The 17,556-nt window shown below is 45.5% G+C and overlaps 1 protein-coding gene across 2 annotated transcripts in view; it reads right to left on the bottom strand.

Annotated features, from left to right (window-relative positions):
• The window catches only part of rasgrf2b (Ras protein-specific guanine nucleotide-releasing factor 2b), a 177,045-nt gene extending 161,090 nt beyond the window's left edge, over positions 1-15,955 (bottom strand). For both annotated transcript variants that reach the window (XM_036980258.1, XM_036980260.1), the window contains exon 1: positions 15,239-15,955. In XM_036980258.1, coding sequence (XP_036836153.1) covers positions 15,239-15,514 — 276 coding nt within the window. In that variant the 5' untranslated portion in view covers positions 15,515-15,955. The remainder of the gene's footprint in view (positions 1-15,238) is intronic.
• Positions 15,956-17,556: the final 1,601 nt, after the last annotated feature.

Here is a 17,556-nt window from a genome sequence, read left to right as displayed (position 1 = left end):
ACAACCCTAAGCCTGTACACCACCGACCCAGGACAGAAAACAACCCTACCAGCCTGTACACCACCCACCCAGGACAGAAAACAACCCTAAGCCTGTTCACCACCCACCCAGGACAGAAAACAACCCTCCCAGCCCCTACACCACCCACCCAGGAGAGAAAACAACCCTAAGCCTGTACACCACCGACCCAGGAGAGAAAACAACCCTACCAGCATGTACACCACACACCCAGGACAGAAAACAACCCTACCAGACTGTACACCACCCACCCAGGACAGAAAACAACCCTACCAGCCTGTACCCCACCCACCCAGGACAGAAAACAACCCTACCAGCCTGTACACCACCCACCCAGGACAGAAAACAACCCTACCAGCCTGTACACCACCCACCCAGGACAGAAAACAACCCTACCAGCCTGCACACCATCCACCCAGGACGGAAAACAACCCTAATCCTGTACACCACCCACCCAGGACAGAAAACAACCCTAAGCCTGTACACCACACACCCAGGACAGAAAACAACCCTACCAGCCTGTACACCACCCACCCAGGACAGAAAACAACCCTACCAGCCTGTACACCACCCACCCAGGACAGAAAACAACCCTACCAGCCTGTACACCACCCACACAGGACAGAAAACAACCCTAAGCCTGTACACCACCCACCCATGACAGAAAACAACCCTAAGCCTGTACACCACCCACCCAGGACATAAAACAACCCTAAGCATGTACACCACCCACCCAGGACAGAAAACAACCCTACCAGCCTGTACACCACCCACCCAGGACAGAAAACAACCCTACCAGCCTGTACACCACCCACCCAGGACAGAAAACAACCATAAGCCTGTACACCACACACCCAGGACAGAAAACAACCCTAAGTCTGTACACCACCCACCCAGGACAGAAAACAACCCTACCAGCCTGTACACCACCTACCCAGGACAGAAAACAACACTAAGCCTGTACACCACCCACCCAGGACAGAAAACAACCCTAAGCCTGTACACCACCCACACAGGACAGAAAACAACCCTACCAGCCTGCACATCACCCACCCAGGACAGAAAACAACCCTAATCCAGTACACCACCCACCCAGGACAGAAATTAACCCTAAGCCTCTACACCACCCACCCAGGACAGAAAACAACCCTAAGCCTGTACACCACCCACCCAGGACAGAAAACAACCCTAAGCCTGTACACAACACACCCAGGACAGAAAACAACCCTACCAGCCTGTACACCACCCACCCAGGACAGAAAACAACCCTACCAGCCTGTACACCACCCACATAGGACAGAAAACAACCCTACCAGCCTGTACATCACCCACCCAGGACAGAAAACAACCCTACCAGCCTGTACACCACCCACACAGGACAGAAAACAACCCTAAGCCTGTACTCCACCCACCAAGGACAGAAAACAACCCTAAGCCTGTACACCACCCACACAGGACAAAAAAAACCTAAGCCTCTACACCACCCACCCAGGACAGAAAACAACCCTACCAGCCTGTACATCACCCACCCAGGACAGAAAACAACCCTACCAGCCTGTACACCACCCACACAGGACAGAAAACAACCCTAAGCCTGTACTCCACCCACCAAGGACAGAAAACAAACCTAAGCCTGTACACCACCCACACAGGACAAAAAAAACCTAAGCCTCTACACCACCCACCCAGGACAGAAAACAACCCTAAGCCTGTACACCACCCACCCAGGACAGAAAACAACCCTACCAGCCTGTACACCACCCACCCAGGACAGAAAACAACCCTAAGCCTGTACACCCCTCACCCAGGACAGAAAACAACCCTAAGCCTGTACACCACCCACCCAGGACAGAAAACAACCCTACCAGCCTGCACACCACCCAGGACAGAAAATAACCCTAAGCCTGTACACCACCCACCCAGGACAGAAAACAACCCTACCAGCCTGTACACCACCCACCCAGGACAGAAAACAACCCTACCAGCCTGTACACCACCCACCCAGGACAGAAAACAACCCTAATCCTGTACACCACCCACCCAGGACAGAAATTAACCCTAAGCCTCTACACCACCCACCCAGGACAGAAAACAACCCTAAGCCTGTACACCACACACCCAGGACAGAAAACAACCCTAAGCCTGTACACAAAACACCCAGGACAGAAAACAACCCTACCAGCCTGTACACCACCCACCCAGGACAGAAAACAACCCTACCAGCCTGTACACCACCCACCTAGGACAGAAAACAACCCTACCAGCCTGTACACCACCCACCTAGGAAAGAAAACATCCCTACCAGCCTGTACACCACCCACCCAGGACAGAAAACAACCCTAAGCCTGTACACCACCCACCCAGGACAGAAAACAACCCTACCAGCCTGCACACCACCCACCCAGGACAGAAAAAAACCCTACCAGCCTGTACACCACCCACCCAGGACAGAAAACAACCCTAATCCTGTACACCACCCACCCAGGACAGAAATTAACCCTAAGCCTCTACACCACCCACCCAGGACAGAAAACAACCCTAAGCCTGTACACCACCCACCCAGGACAGAAAACAACCCTAAGCCTGTACACAAAACACCCAGGACAGAAAACAACCCTACCAGCCTGTACACCACCCACCCAGGACAGAAAACAACCCTACCAGCCTGTACACCACCCACCTAGGACAGAAAACAACCCTACCAGCCTGTACACCACCCACCTAGGAAAGAAAACATCCCTACCAGCCTGTACACCACCCACCCAGGACAGAAAACAACCCTAAGCCTGTACACCACCCACCCAGGACAGAAAACAACCCTACCAGCCTGTACACCACCCACCCAGGACAGAAAACAACCCTAAGCCTGTACACCACCCACCCAGGACAGAAAACAACCCTACCAGCCTGCACACCACCCACCCAGGACAGAAAACAACCCTAAGCCTGGACACCACCCAGCCAGGAGAGAAAACAACCCTACCAGCCTGTACACCACCCACCCAGGACAGAAAACAACCCTACCAGCCTCTACACCATCCACTCAGGACAGAAAACAACCCTACCAGCCTGTACACCACCCACACAGGACAGAAAACAACCCTACCAGCCTGTACACCACACACACAGGACAGAAAACAACCTTAAGTCTGTACACCACCCACCCAGGACAGAAAACAACCCTACCAGCCTGTACACCACCCATCCAGGACAGAAAACAACACTAAGCCTGTACACCACCCACCCAGGACAGAAAACAACCCTAAGCCTCTACACCACCCACCCAGGACAGAAAACAACCCTAAGCCTGTACACCACCCACCCAGGACAGAAAACAATCCTAAGCCTGTACACCACCCACACAGGACAGAAAAAAAACCTAAGCCTCTACACCACCCACCCAGGACAGAAAACAACCCTAAGCCTGTACACCACCCACCCAGGACAGAAAACAACCCTACCAGCCTGTACACCACCCACCCAGGACAGAAAACAACCCTAAGCCTGTACACCACCCACCCAGGACAGAAAAAAACCCTACCAGCCTGTACACCACCCACCCAGGACAGAAAACAACCCTAAGCCTGTACACCCCTCACCCAGGACAGAAAACAACCCTAAGCCTGTACACCACCCACCCAGGACAGAAAACAACCCTACCAGCCTGTACACCACCCACCCAGGAAAGAAAACAACCCTAAGCCTGTACACCACCCCCCCAGGACAGAAAACAACCCTACCAGCCTGTACACCACCCACCCAGGACAGAAAACAACCCTAAGCCTGTACATCACCCACCCAGGACAGAAAACAACCCTACCAGCCTGTACACCACCCACACAGGACAGAAAACAACCCTAAGCCTGTACTCCACCCACCCAGGACAGAAAACAACCCTAAGCCTGTACACCACCCACACAGGACAGAAAGAAAACCTAAGCCTCTACACCACCCACCCAGGACAGAAAACAACCCTAAGCCTGTACACCACCCACCCAGGACAGAAAACAACCCTACCAGCCTGTACACCACCCACACAGGACAGAAAACAACCCTAAGCCTGTACACCCCTCACCCAGGACAGAAAACAACCCTAAGCCTGTACACCACCCACCCAGGACAGAAAACAACCCTACCAGCCTGCACACCACCCAGGACAGAAAACAACCCTAAGCCTGTACACCACCCACCCAGGACAGAAAACAACCCTACCAGCCTGTACACCACCCACCCAGGACAGAAAACAACCCTACCAGCCTGTACACCACCCACCCAGAACAGAAAACAACCCTAAGCCTGTTCACCACCCACCCAGGACAGAAAACAACCCTACCAGCCTGTACACCACCCACCCAGGAGAGAAAACAACCCTAAGCCTGTACACCACCCACCCAGGACAGAAAAAAACCCTACCAGCCTGTACACCACCCACCCAGGACAGAAAACCTGTCTACCAGCCTGCACACCACCCACCCAGGACAGAAAACAACCCTACCAGCCTGGAACAAGAAAAAACAGATGTTCAGGCTCACTGTCTCCTCCTCACTACAGAACAGACACACCCTCCCCACTGATGGATCAAGGTGCGACTTGTAATTTGTCTTAATATATTTCATGGTTTGTAGCGTAACGTGTAGCCTACTGGTAGGATCCAAGAAAGGGTGATTTAAATAATATCAGTGTTTTAATTCATTTAGATAGTAATATTTCTACAGGAGCTGATTCGTCTAATCCGTTGTCAATATTGTGAAATAATCATTTTACGGTAAGATTTGAATAGAGAAAGCTGATCCGAGAGCAGCGCTCCCTTTCTTTGGATCCTATCAGTATCAACACATGTTCAAATGATGCACTTAGAGACCGTTCTCTCTGCAAGGTGTTTCAGGAAACGCATGTTACATATTCGACCGTTGTAGGAAAGATGCATTGTTAAAAAACTTGTGAGACTAAATTCCATCGCTATCGGGAAACCGGGCCCTGGTCAGGTAACAGTGCATATGAAGGATAAAAGCATTTGACTAATGAGATGCAAACGCCTGAAGGTACTACGTTCATCTGTACAAGCAAAAGTACGCAAGTATAAACACCATGGGACCACGCAAACGTCATAACATTCAGGAAGGAGACGAATTCTGTCTCCTAGAGATGAATGTACTTTGGTACGAAATGTGCAAATCAATCCCGGAACAACAGCAAAGGACCTTGTGAAGATGCTGGAAGAAACAGGTACAAAAGGATCTATATACACAGTAAAACGAGGCCTATATCGACATAATCTGAAAGGCCGCTCAGCAAGGAAGAAGCCACTGCTCCAAAACCAACATTAAAATGCCAGACTACGGTTTCCAACTGCACATAAAGACAAAGATCATGCTTTTTGGAGAAATATCCTCTGGTCTGATGAAACAAAAATAGAACTGTTGGACTATAATGACCATCGTTATGTTTGGAGGAAAAAGGGGGAGGCTTGCAAGCCGAAGAACACCATCCCAACCGTGAAGCACGGGGTGGCAGCATCATGTTGTGGGGGTGCTTTGCTGCAGGAGGGACTGGTGCACTTCACAAAATAGATGGCATCATGAGGGAGGAAAATTATGTGGATATATTGAAGCAACATCTCAAGACATCATTCAGGAAGTTAAAGCTTAGTCGCAAATGGGTCTTCCAAATGGAGCATACTTACAAAGTTGTGACAAAATGGCTTAAGGACAACAAAATCAAGGTTTTGGAGTGGCCATCACAAAGCCCTGACCTCAATCCTGTGGAAAATGTGTGGTCAGAACTGAAAAAGCATGTGCGAGCAAGGAGGCCTACAAACCTGCCTCCGTTACACCAGCTCTGTCAGGAGGAATGGGCCAAAAATCACCCAACTTATTGTGGAAGGCTATCCGAAACATTTGACCCAAGTTAAGCATTTTAAAGGCAATGCTACCATATACTAATGGAGTGTATGTAAACTTCTGACCCTCTGGGAATGTGATGAAATAAAAAAGATCTGAAATAAATTATTCTCTCTACTATAATTCTGACCTTTCACATTCTTAAAATAAAGTTATGACCCTAACTGACCTAATACAGGGAATTTTTACTAAGATTAAATGTCAGGAATTGTGAACAACTGAGTTTAAATGTATTTGGCTAAGGTGTATGTTACCTTCTGACTTCAACTGTATGTATACATAAACATTCATACATATACACATACAGTGGGGAGAACAAGTATTTGATAACCTGCAAAATCGGCAGTGTTTCTTACTTACAAAGCATGTAGAGGTCTGTAATTTTTATCATAGGTACACTTCAACTGTGAGAGACGGAATATAAAACAGAAATCCAGAAATTCACATTGTATGATTTTTAAGTAATTAATTTGCATTGCAAGATCTCACCTCGTGGGGCATCATGAGGAAGGTGAGAGATCAGCCCAGAACTACACGGCAGGACCTGGTCAATGACCTGAAGAGAGCTGGGACCACAGTCTCAAAGAAAACCATTAGTAACACACTACGCCGTCATGGATTAAAATCCTGCAGCGCACGCAAGGTCCCTATGGCTCAAAGCCAGCACATGTCCAGGCCCGTCTGAAGTTTACCAATGACCATCTGGATGATCCAGAGGAGGAATGGGAGAAGGTCATGTGGTCTGATGAGACAAAAATAGAGCTTTTTGGTCTAAACTCCACTCGCCGTGTTTGGAGGAAGAATAAGGATGAGTACAACCCCAAGAACACCATCCCAACCGTGAAGCATGGAGGTGGAAACATCATTCTTTGGGGATGCTTTTCTGCAAAGGGGACAGGACGACTGCACCGTATTGAGGAGAGGATGGATGGGGCCATGTATCGCGAGATCTTGGCCAACAACCTCCTTCCCTCAGTAAGAGCATTGAAGATGGGTCGTGGCTGGGTCTTCCAGCATGACAACAACTCGAAACACACAGCCAGGGCAACTAAGGAGTGGCTCCGTAAGAAGCATTTCAGTGGCATAGCCAGTCTCCAGACCTGAACCCAATAGAAAATCTTTGGAGGGAGCTGAAAGTCCGTATTGCCCAGCGACAGCCCCGAAACCTGAAGGATCTGGAGAAGGTCTGTATGGAGGAGTGGGCCTAAATCCCTGCTGCAGTGTGTGCAAACCTGTTCAAGAACTACAGGAAACGTATGATCTCTGTAATTGCAAACAAAGGTTTCTGTACCAAATATTAGGTTCTGCTTTTCTGATGTATCAAATAATTATGTCATGCAATAAAATGCTAATTAATTACTTAAAAATCATACAATGATATTTTCTGGATTTTTTAGATTCCGTCTCTCACAGTTGAAGTGTACCTATGATAAAAACTACAGACCTCATGCTTTGTAAGTAAGTAGGAAAACCTGCAGAATCGGCAGTGTATCAAATACTTGTTCTCCCCACTGCATGTGGTAGTGGTTGAGTAGGGGCCTGAGGGCACACAGTGTGTTGTGAAATCTGTGATTGTATTGTAATATTTCTAAAACTGCATCAACTACCATAATTTTGCTGGACCCCAGGAAGAGTAGCTGCTGCTTTGGCAGCTAATGGGGATCCATAATAAATACAAATACAACCCCTTTCCCCCACAACAACCATAGACTCAGATTCTCAACAGTTGCACCATCCAAGAGCCAACTAAAGAAAGGTATTGATTTACGAATGCATATACAGTTGCAGCTGTATGACAAGGCCTAATAAAACTCTGCAAAAAAAAGGGCAGAAATTGGGAGATTTGATAAACCATTGTCACGTCCTAGATGATGGAGGTCAGATATACCCCCTTCCCCTATAAAACACCCACAACATGGTCCCCGTACTGACCATATTCCCAAGCATCTCCGTGCAGTCAAACTTTTCATTTTGTGCCACCAGGGCCACAATAATATGCATACTCTCTGAATGTGCGAGTGTGACCCACTCCCCATGGGTTACTGCTTACCCAGGCTATTAACCATTATTTTATCTTTAAAGAAAGCAAATGTGGCAACGATTGGGCGTTCATACCTCTGCCCTCTCTGCCCGAAGCGGTGTACACGTTCGAGTTGGATTTTGTCGATAGCTTCGCGTGGAATCTGAAGCGCTGTGAGGAGGAACTCTCTAACTACAGATTCAGGAACTTCTCCTTCTTTCTCTTGGATACCTGTAAGTACTAGATTCTCTCTCATGGATCTAGTCTGTATGTCAGGTAAAAGCTTCTCTCAGAACGATGTTCTCCTTTTTAAGTTCATTAACTTAGGTTTCAATCTTATTGACTGTCCCTTTTAGCTTGTTTGTGTCTTTCTCCAATGTCACAGCTTTTTCGTCACTCATCTCGAGGCTTGCCTTCAACACTTTCATATCCTTACTGACTAGTTAAAAAATGTATAGTAGAGTTGGTCATTTATTGATTTTAACAGATCGGTTTCGACCTTTACAATTCCCGGTGGTGAAAAGATTTAATCGTCTGTCTGTAGAAGAGTCATGTTGTCATTTTGAAATAGGTTCCCCTGTCTTACTCCCATGTTGCTTGTTTTCGGAATGTTTGTCGATACATTTTTCTAGTCTTATGATTTGTTTTGTGTTGTTATCCAGATTGAAGATAATTACCCACCAGATTGTGAAGTGCTAATATTTAGTCTAACTTACCGATATTGAATATTACGTTATTATCTTGAGGTGGTCTACATAGCTGTGTTCAGTCCGCCATCTTGCCACTTCCCTATTCTTAACTGGTTTTCTACTATTGATAATGTACATTACTTGCTAGTACAATGCCTTGCAAAAGTATTACTGCACCTGTACATAGCCCATCTATAATTTAGCACAAACAACTACCTCTCCCCCTACTGTATTTATTTATTTATTTTGCTCCTTTGCACCACATTATTTCTGTCTCTACTTTGCACATTCTTGCACTGCAAATCTACCATTCCAGTGTTTTACTTGCTATATTGTATTTACTTCACCACCATGGCCTTTTTTTGCCTTTACATCCCTTATCTCACCTCATTTGCTCACATTGTATATATACTTATTTTTATACTGTATTATTGACTGTATGTTTGTTTTACTCCATGTGTAACTCTGTGTTGTTGTATGTGTCGAACTGCTTTGCTTTATCTTGGCCAGGTCGCAATTGTAAATGAGAACTTGTTCTCACCTTGCCTATCTGGTTAAATAAAAGTGAAATAAAAAAATTAAATAAAAAAAATTCATCCCCCTTGGCGTTTTTCCTATTTTGTTGCATTACAACCTTTAATTTAAATAGATTTGGGGGGGGGGGGGGGGATATTTCATGTAATGGACATTCACAAAATATTCAAAATTGGTGAAGGTAAAAAAAAATACTTGTTTTAAAAAATTAAATAAGAAAAATAAAAAACGCAAAGTGGTGCATATATATTCTCCCCCTTTGCTATGAAGCCCCTACTTAAGATCTGGTGTAACCAGTAAGCCCACCTGTGTGCAATCTAAGTGTCACATGATCTGTCACATGATCTCAGTATATATACACCTGTTCTGAAAGGCCCCAGAGGCTGCAACACCACTAAGCAAGCGGCATCATGAATACCAAGGAGCTCTCCAAACAGGTCAGGGACAAAGTTGTGGAGAAGTACAGATCAGGGTTGGGTTATAAAAAAATATCAGATACTTTGAACATCCCACAGAGCACCATTAAATCCATTATTAAAAAATGGATTTAAGAGAGGGCCGCCCACCAAAAGAGAGGGCCGCCCACCAAAACTTACGGACCAGGCAAGGAGGGCATTAATCAGAGAGGTAACAAAGAGACCAAAGACAACCCTGAATGAGTTGCACTGCTTCACAGCAGAGATTGGAGTATCTGTCCATAGGACCACTTTAATCCGTACACTCCACAGATCTGGGCTTTACGGAAGAGTGGCCAGAAAAAAAGCCATTGCTTAATAAAGAAAAAATAAGCAAACACGTTTGGTGTTCACCAAAAGGCATGTGGAAGACTCCCCAAACATACAGAAGAAGGTACTCTGGTCAGATTAGTATAAAACTGAGCTTTTTGGCCATCAAGGAAAATTATGTCTGGCACCAACCCAACACCTCTTGTCACCCCGAGAACACCATCCCCACAGTGAAGCATGGTGGTGGCAGCATCATGCTGTGGGTATGTTTTTCCATCGGTAGGGACTGGGAAACTGGTCAGAATTGAAGGAATGATGGAGGGTGCTAAATACAGGGAAATCCTTGAGGGAAACCTGTTTCAGTCTTCCAGAGATTTGAAACTGGGACTGAGGTTCACCTTACAGCAGGACAATGACCCTAAGCATACTGCTAAAGGAACACTCGGGTGGTTTAAGGGGAAACATTTAAATGTCTTGGAATGGCCTAGTCAAAGCTATGACCTCAATCCAGTTGAGAATCTGTGGTATGACTTAAATATTGCTGTACACCAGCAGAACCCATCCAACTTGAAGGAGCTGGAGTAGTTTTGCCTTGAAGAATGGTCAAAAATCCCAGTGGCTAGATGTGCCAAGCTTATAAAGACTTACCCAAGAGACTTGCAGCTGTAATAGCTGCAAAAGGTGGCTCTACAAAGTATTGAATTTGGGGGGGGGGGGGATGAATAGTTATACACGCTCAAGTTCTGTTTGTCTTATTTCTTGTTTGTTTCACAATAAAACATATTTTGCATCTTCAAAGTGGTAGGCATGTTGTGTAAATCAAATGATACAACCCCCCCCCCCCCCAAAAAAATAAATAAATGTTAATTCCAGGTTATAAGGCAACAAAATAGGAAAAATGCCATGGGGGTGTCACGTCCTTAGTTCCTTTTTTATGTCTCTATTTTAGTTTGGTCAGGGCGTGAATTGGGGTGGGCATTGTATGTTTTTGTTCTATGTTTTGTATTTCCGGTTTTGGCCTGGTATGGTTCCCAATCAGAGGCAGCTGTCAATCGTTGTCTCTGATTGAGAACCATACTTAGGCAGCCTGTTTTCCCACTATGATTTGTGGGTTGTTTTCTGTTTTGTGTTGCTGCACCTTACAGGACTGTTTTGTTTTCCTTTCACTCTCTTTGTTATTTTGTTTAGTGTTTCTGTTCTAATAAATATAACATGAACACTTACCACGCTGCGCATTGGTCCGATCCATCTTATTCCTCATCAGAAGAGGAAGACAATTGTTACAGGGGGTGAATACTTTCGCAAGCCACTGTATATTACCTGCTAAAGTAGTCTATCGGATTTCCTACCAGAGAGATTGTAAACTGTATCTGTTTTACTGAGACTTGGCTAACGGGGGAGGTACTTGATACGGCTATACATCCTGCAGGGTTTTCTGTACATCGGCCAGACAGGAAAAAAAATACTTTGAGGGAAGAACAAAGGCGGAGGAGTATGTTTCATGATCAACAACTCATGGTGTGATTGTCTGAATGTAAACACTTTTAAGACTTTCTGTCCCCCTAACCTGGAATACCTCACGATGAAATGCTGACCACATTATCTCCCCAGAAAATTCACAGGTGTTTGAATCACGGCTGTGTACGTTTTCAAAGAATTACACAGGACTTTCAACAAATTCTAAACAGCATATCCTGAGGCCGCATTCGTTGTAGCCAGGGACTTCAACAAAATAAATCTAAGGAAAGATCTCCCGAAATTCCATCAACACATCTCTTGGCTCACTCGGGGGAAAAATACGTTGGACCCTTGTTATTCTCCATTCCGACTGCATGGCCAAACATGACTCCAACACCATCATGAAGTTTGGAGATGACAACGATGGTGGGCCTGATCGGCAACAGCGACAAAACAGCCTACAAGGAGGAGGTCAAAGCCCCGTCGTAGTGGTGCCAGGGAAACAGCCTCTCCCTCAACGTCAGAAAAACCAAGGAGCTGATCGTGGACTCCAGACTCATTGACAGGGCTACAATGTAGAGGGTAAAAAGCGTAAAGTTCCTCGGCGTGCACATCACAGAGTACGTGACATAGTCCAATCACACCACCACCAATCAATCCCAGGCGCCTGAAGAAATGTGTCATGGGCCCTCGGGTCCTAAAGAAGTTCTACAGCTGCACAATCGAGAGCATCTTGACAGGTTGCATCACTGCCTAGTACAGCAACTGCACCACCCTCAACCGGAGGCCCTACAGAAGGTGTTGCGGACAGCACAATAAATCACTGGGGGGGAGCTCCCTGCCCTCCAGGACATCTACACCAGGCGGTGTTTGAGGAAGGCCCAAAAGATCAACCAGTACTCCCGTCACCCGAGCAACGGACTGTTCACTCTCTTACCATCTGGCAAGCGGTATCGGAGTATCAGGTCTCGAACCAACAGGCTCAGAGAAAAAGTACCATCAGGTCATCAGACTGCTGAAAACCTAAACCTAGATGTCCCCCTGCACAGACCTGCACCTTAGAGACTATTTGCACCGGAGAGAATATATGCACCTTAGAAAGTATTTCCACTGACTACCCACACATCCAAACCTACACACACACACACACACACACAGTCAACGCTGCTGTTCTAATATATACAGTTGAAGTCGGAAGTTTACATACACCTTAGCCAAATACATTTAAACTCCGTTTTTTTTATATCCTAGTAAAAATTCCCTGTCTTAGGTCAGTTAGGATCAAAACTTTATTTTAAGAATGTGAAATGTCAGAATAATAGTAGAGATAATGATTTATTTCAGCTATTTTTTCTTTCATCAAATTCCCAGTGGGTCAGAACTTTACATACACTCAATTAGTATTTGGTAGCATTGCCTTTAAATTGTTTAAACGTTTCAGGTAGCCTTCCACAAGCTTCCCACAATAAGTTGGTTGAATTTTGGCCCATTCCTCCTGACAGAGCTGGTGTAACGGAGTCAGGTTTGTAGGCCTCCTTACTCGCACACACTTTTCAGTTCTGCAAACAAAATTCCTATAGGATTGAGGTCAGGGCTTTGTGATGGCCACTCCAATACCTTGACTTTGTTGTCCTTAAGCCATTTTGCCACAACTTTGGAAGTATGCTTGGGGTCATTGTCCATTTGGAAGACCCATTTGCGACCAAGCTTGAACTTCCTGACTGATGTCTTTAGATGTTGCTTCAATATAATTACATAATTTTCCTCCTCATGATTAGAAGTGCACCAGTCCCTCTTGCAGCAAAGCACCCCCACAACATGATGCTGCCACCCTGTGCTTCACGGTTGGGATGGAGTTCTTCGGCTTGCAAGCCTCCCCCTTTTCCTTCCAAACATAACAATGGTCATTATGGCCCAACAGTTCTATTTTTGTTTCATCAGACCAGAGGACATTTCTCCAAAAAGTATGATCTCATGTGCATTTGCAAACCGTAGTCTGTTTTTTTAAGGCAGTTTTGGTGGAGTGGCTTCTTCCTTGTTGAGCGGCCTTTCAGGTTATGTCAATATAGGACTTGTTTTATTGTGGATATAGATACTTCTGTACCAGTTTCCTTCAGCATCTTCACAAGGTCCTTTGCTGTTGTTCTGAAATTGATTTGCACTTTTGGTACCTTCAGGCATTTGGAAATTGCTCCCAAGGATGAACCAGACTTATGGAGGTCTACAATTTTTTTGCTGATATCTTTTGATTTCCATATGATGTCAAGCAAAGAGGCACTGAGTTTGAAGGTAGGCCTTGAAATACATCCACAGGTACACCTCCAATTGACTCAAATGATGTCAATTAGCCTATCAGAAGCTTCTAAAAACATGATGTCATTTTCTGGAATATTCCAAGCTGTTTAAAGGCACAGTCAACTTAGTGTATGTAAACTTCTGGCCCACTGCAATTGTGAACTGGAATAAGTGAAATAATCTGTCTGTAAACAATTATTGGAAAAATGACTTGTCATACACAAAGTAGATGTCCTAACCGACTTTCCAAAACTATAGTTTGTTAGTATGAAAAACGAGTTTTAATGACTCCAACCTAAGGGTATGTAAACTTCCGACTTCAACTGTACTATTGATTCCACTACCCACTTCATACTTGTAAATACAGTCCATTATTACTATGCATACTACCTCTTCTATTACTTCTACTACTTGTTATTTTTTACTTGACTCTTTTCATTGTTATTATTGATTCAGGTATTGCATTGTTGAGGGAGCTAGCGCAAAAGAGTTTCGATGCAACTTTTGTACTTGCTGTGTATGTGACTAATACATTTTATATCTCTCCTCTTTCCATTTCTTCTCTCCTCCTCCCCCCTCTGTCCTATCCTCTCCTCTTTCCATCTCTTCTCTCTTCCTCCCTTTCTCCTATCCTACTCTCTCCTCTTCAGTTTAGCCATAGTTGTCCAGCTCTTGCCTGGGGAGAACCAATTAGGACCAGTGCAGAGCCAAAAGGGAGGAGTTATCATGTCTGGTTATAGCCAGGGGCAAAGAGATAGACATTTATGACTCTGCCCTACATGCACATACACAAACAAACAGAGAGAGAGACTTTAACTGAGCCCAACAGAAGGCTTTAAAAGCTTTCTGTAGGAGACACAGGCCTACTCCTCAAGGCTTTAAACACTAGCCTTTGTCATCTATCCCTCTCTCTCTCCTTTTTTCAATTGTCTCTTTAATATGTGTGTGTGTCACCACAAAGGCTCATAGAACAGGAACAGAATCGATATAAAGGCAATAATAAGTGCCAAAATCTAATAACATACTGCACCCATGGCTTGTGACTGAAATATAGTTCCAACAGCAACTGTCTCTATTCCATAAGATTATTTGTTTATGTTTGATAGAGCCTGAAATGAATCAATGATATGATCGCATTCAACAGGTTTCCCTACATGCAGAAAATGTCATTCAAATGACTCACACACAGGAAAATTTGAATATGGACAGCAACTGTCATTTTCATATCAGTGAAAACAATATTTTGCTGCCAAACCACAGGGTGTAGGCCTACATGAGAGGGGTGGGAAGAGAACTGTTCACACTATAGGAATAGTGTAGGAAAGAGGTGTAGGAAATAGGAAAGAGGATTGACATTTTGAATACTGCATGAAGCCAATTAAGTGCCATCATCACTCTGATCCTTTCAACGTCCACTTCACCACCCTATCTTGTTCTGATCGTCTGCTTTACTAGACTGCATTACCTCTCCCTTTCTCGTTGACTGAATGCTCTGGGCAGCTGTTCTGAAAACATATTACCGGTATCAGAGTTTAGGCTGCAGCGGGAAAGTTTGGCAGCCACAGACAGATACACAGATTGCGTAAGTCTCTCTCTCACCTGTTTGTCGAGGGTCTCCTTTCCCGCAGTGGAGACCTTCGGAACAGGCACGCTCTCGCAGGTGCAGCCCTCCAAGAGGTAAATCCCGGCGGGGCGTACACTCTGCTCGTTTTCAAAGTAAAAAAACACGTTTTGGTACAGCGCAAAGAACTTCTCGTGCCACCTGCTGTTCTCCGTGGTCTTCTTGCTCAAATAACCGCGCTTGGTACCCTCCTTACGCGCAACGACTGAGAGGTACAGAGCGTGTCCCTCATTAAACCTGACACTCTTCTGCATTTTAATTTAATCCTTTTAGTTTGTTATAAAACCGTGTGTAGGCTATTGAATGCGAGACCAAATCCGCCGGTGTGTGTTTAAACTTCCCCTTTCAGTGAATGAAGAGGGAAAGTGGTCACCAGGCTGAGCGCCGAGGTGCACGGGAAAGTTGCTCCGCCAAAGTGAGAGCTCTTGCGGGGAAACTCATATTCGAGAGAGACCCCGTCAACGACATCTTAATAAACCCCGATACGATCCATGTCCACATCTGCCAAACGTTGAAAAGAAAGGTAGACAAAATCCCAGATGGAGGAAAGAGTAGGCTATGAGATGCAGAAAATGGAAAGGTTATTGTTCGCAAAGCAGAGAGGGGGAAAGCCTTGGAGAGGACAAACAGTGTGGTCGAATCACCGCCTAGATCAGCAACAATTGGCTTTGACACCGCCTCTCTCTCCCTCTCTCTCTCTCGCTCTCTCTCTCTCCACAGAAAAATGCTGGGTTAAAAAACATCTAATGTGTGTTATTTGGTAGCCCAGCGCTGGCTGGGACACTACCCATGCTGTGTTATTTTGAGGCAGCCAGTTGGGTGGCGTGAATGTTGGGTTTAGCTAAAAATGGTTTCATTTGGTTTTTATTCATGTTCATGCTGTGTTGACCCAGCACTTGGGTGTTATTAATGTAATCTATTTTTTAGTACACATGTTCCAAACACTGTCAAGACTGAGCATATCTAAGCATTTAGATCAATGACATGGTGGCACTATAACGGGTACATGTTTATATCTCTTGATATTTTTACTCAAAGGGATGGAATTGGGCACAAATGCTAAGGGATATGAGTCTAGCTAAACTGTAAAATATGATTCAGTTTGGCTGCATGGTGGCTCTGATGGACAGGAAAGGTTATTAATGCAAGCTCATTGACTTATTGCGGCCATATTGTTTTTTATTATTATTATGGATCTCCATTTGAGCAAGAGTCATGGAAAATATTGCGTTTAAAGATATGCATCCATAGATGCTATATAACAAATTGGGTGCCGATCGGTTTAACCGTCCTGGAGAAGACAACATTTGCTAAGGAGAGCAGAAGTAGCTCCTCCTAGGGCGATGTGTCCAATTTGTTCTAACGGTAGCAAAGTGGTCTACAGCTTGAACCCTGGCATTGCTGCTTGCAGCTATTTATTATTATTAGGGGTTCAGCGGCGAAGATGGTGAAACCTTATTGTGTTTCTTCTGGTTAGGGGTTCAGCAGCAAAGCTGGAGACACAGTGCACATGACCGCATAACACGGTGCCTGACCAGTCACACGCTCCCCACAGTAATCAAGGGGAGTTGGCTCAGGTCTAAGCCCTGACTCTGCCAATCTCCCCGTGTGTTGCTTCGAGGTCGCTAACCCCGGTGTCGACGTTGTCCCTCCCTTGCTGCCTCTATCGGCTCCCATGGAAGGCGATCCATTCTGGCCTGGATCTCCTCCCACGTCCAGGATCCTTTACCGTCTAAGATGTCCTCCCATGTCCAGTCCTCCTGGCCACGCTGCTTGGTCCGTTTTTGGTGGGATCTTCTGTAACGGCTCTCGTTTGGAGAATGAAGAGTGGACCATGGCGCAGCGTGGTAGGCATACATCGTCTTTTTATTGATGACACCAAAACAAAATAACAAGACAAAAAAATGAAAGCGCACAGTTCTGTAAGGCTAAGAAACTAAACAGAAAACAAGATCCCACAAACTCAGGTGGAAAACAGGCTGCCTAAGTATGATTCCCAATCAGAGACATCGATAGACAACTGCCTCTGATTGGGAACCACACTCGGCCAAAAACAAAGAAATAGAAAACAGAATTTCCCACCCGAGTCACACCCATGACCTAACCAAACATAGAGAATAATAAGGATCTCTAATGTCAGGGCGTGACAGATGAGGCTTTAAAAAACCTATTGTAGGGGCCTCCCGGGTGGCGCAGTGGTTAAGGGCGCTGTACTGCAGCGCCAGCTGTGCCATCAGAGACTCTGGGTAACCGGCCGCGACCGGGAGGTCCGTGGGGCGACGCACAATTGGCCTAG

The sequence above is a fragment of the Oncorhynchus mykiss genome, chromosome 6, assembly GCF_013265735.2.
Source record: "Oncorhynchus mykiss isolate Arlee chromosome 6, USDA_OmykA_1.1, whole genome shotgun sequence".
Taxonomy (NCBI): domain Eukaryota; kingdom Metazoa; phylum Chordata; class Actinopteri; order Salmoniformes; family Salmonidae; genus Oncorhynchus; species Oncorhynchus mykiss.
This window is presented reverse-complemented; position numbering and strand designations above follow the sequence as displayed.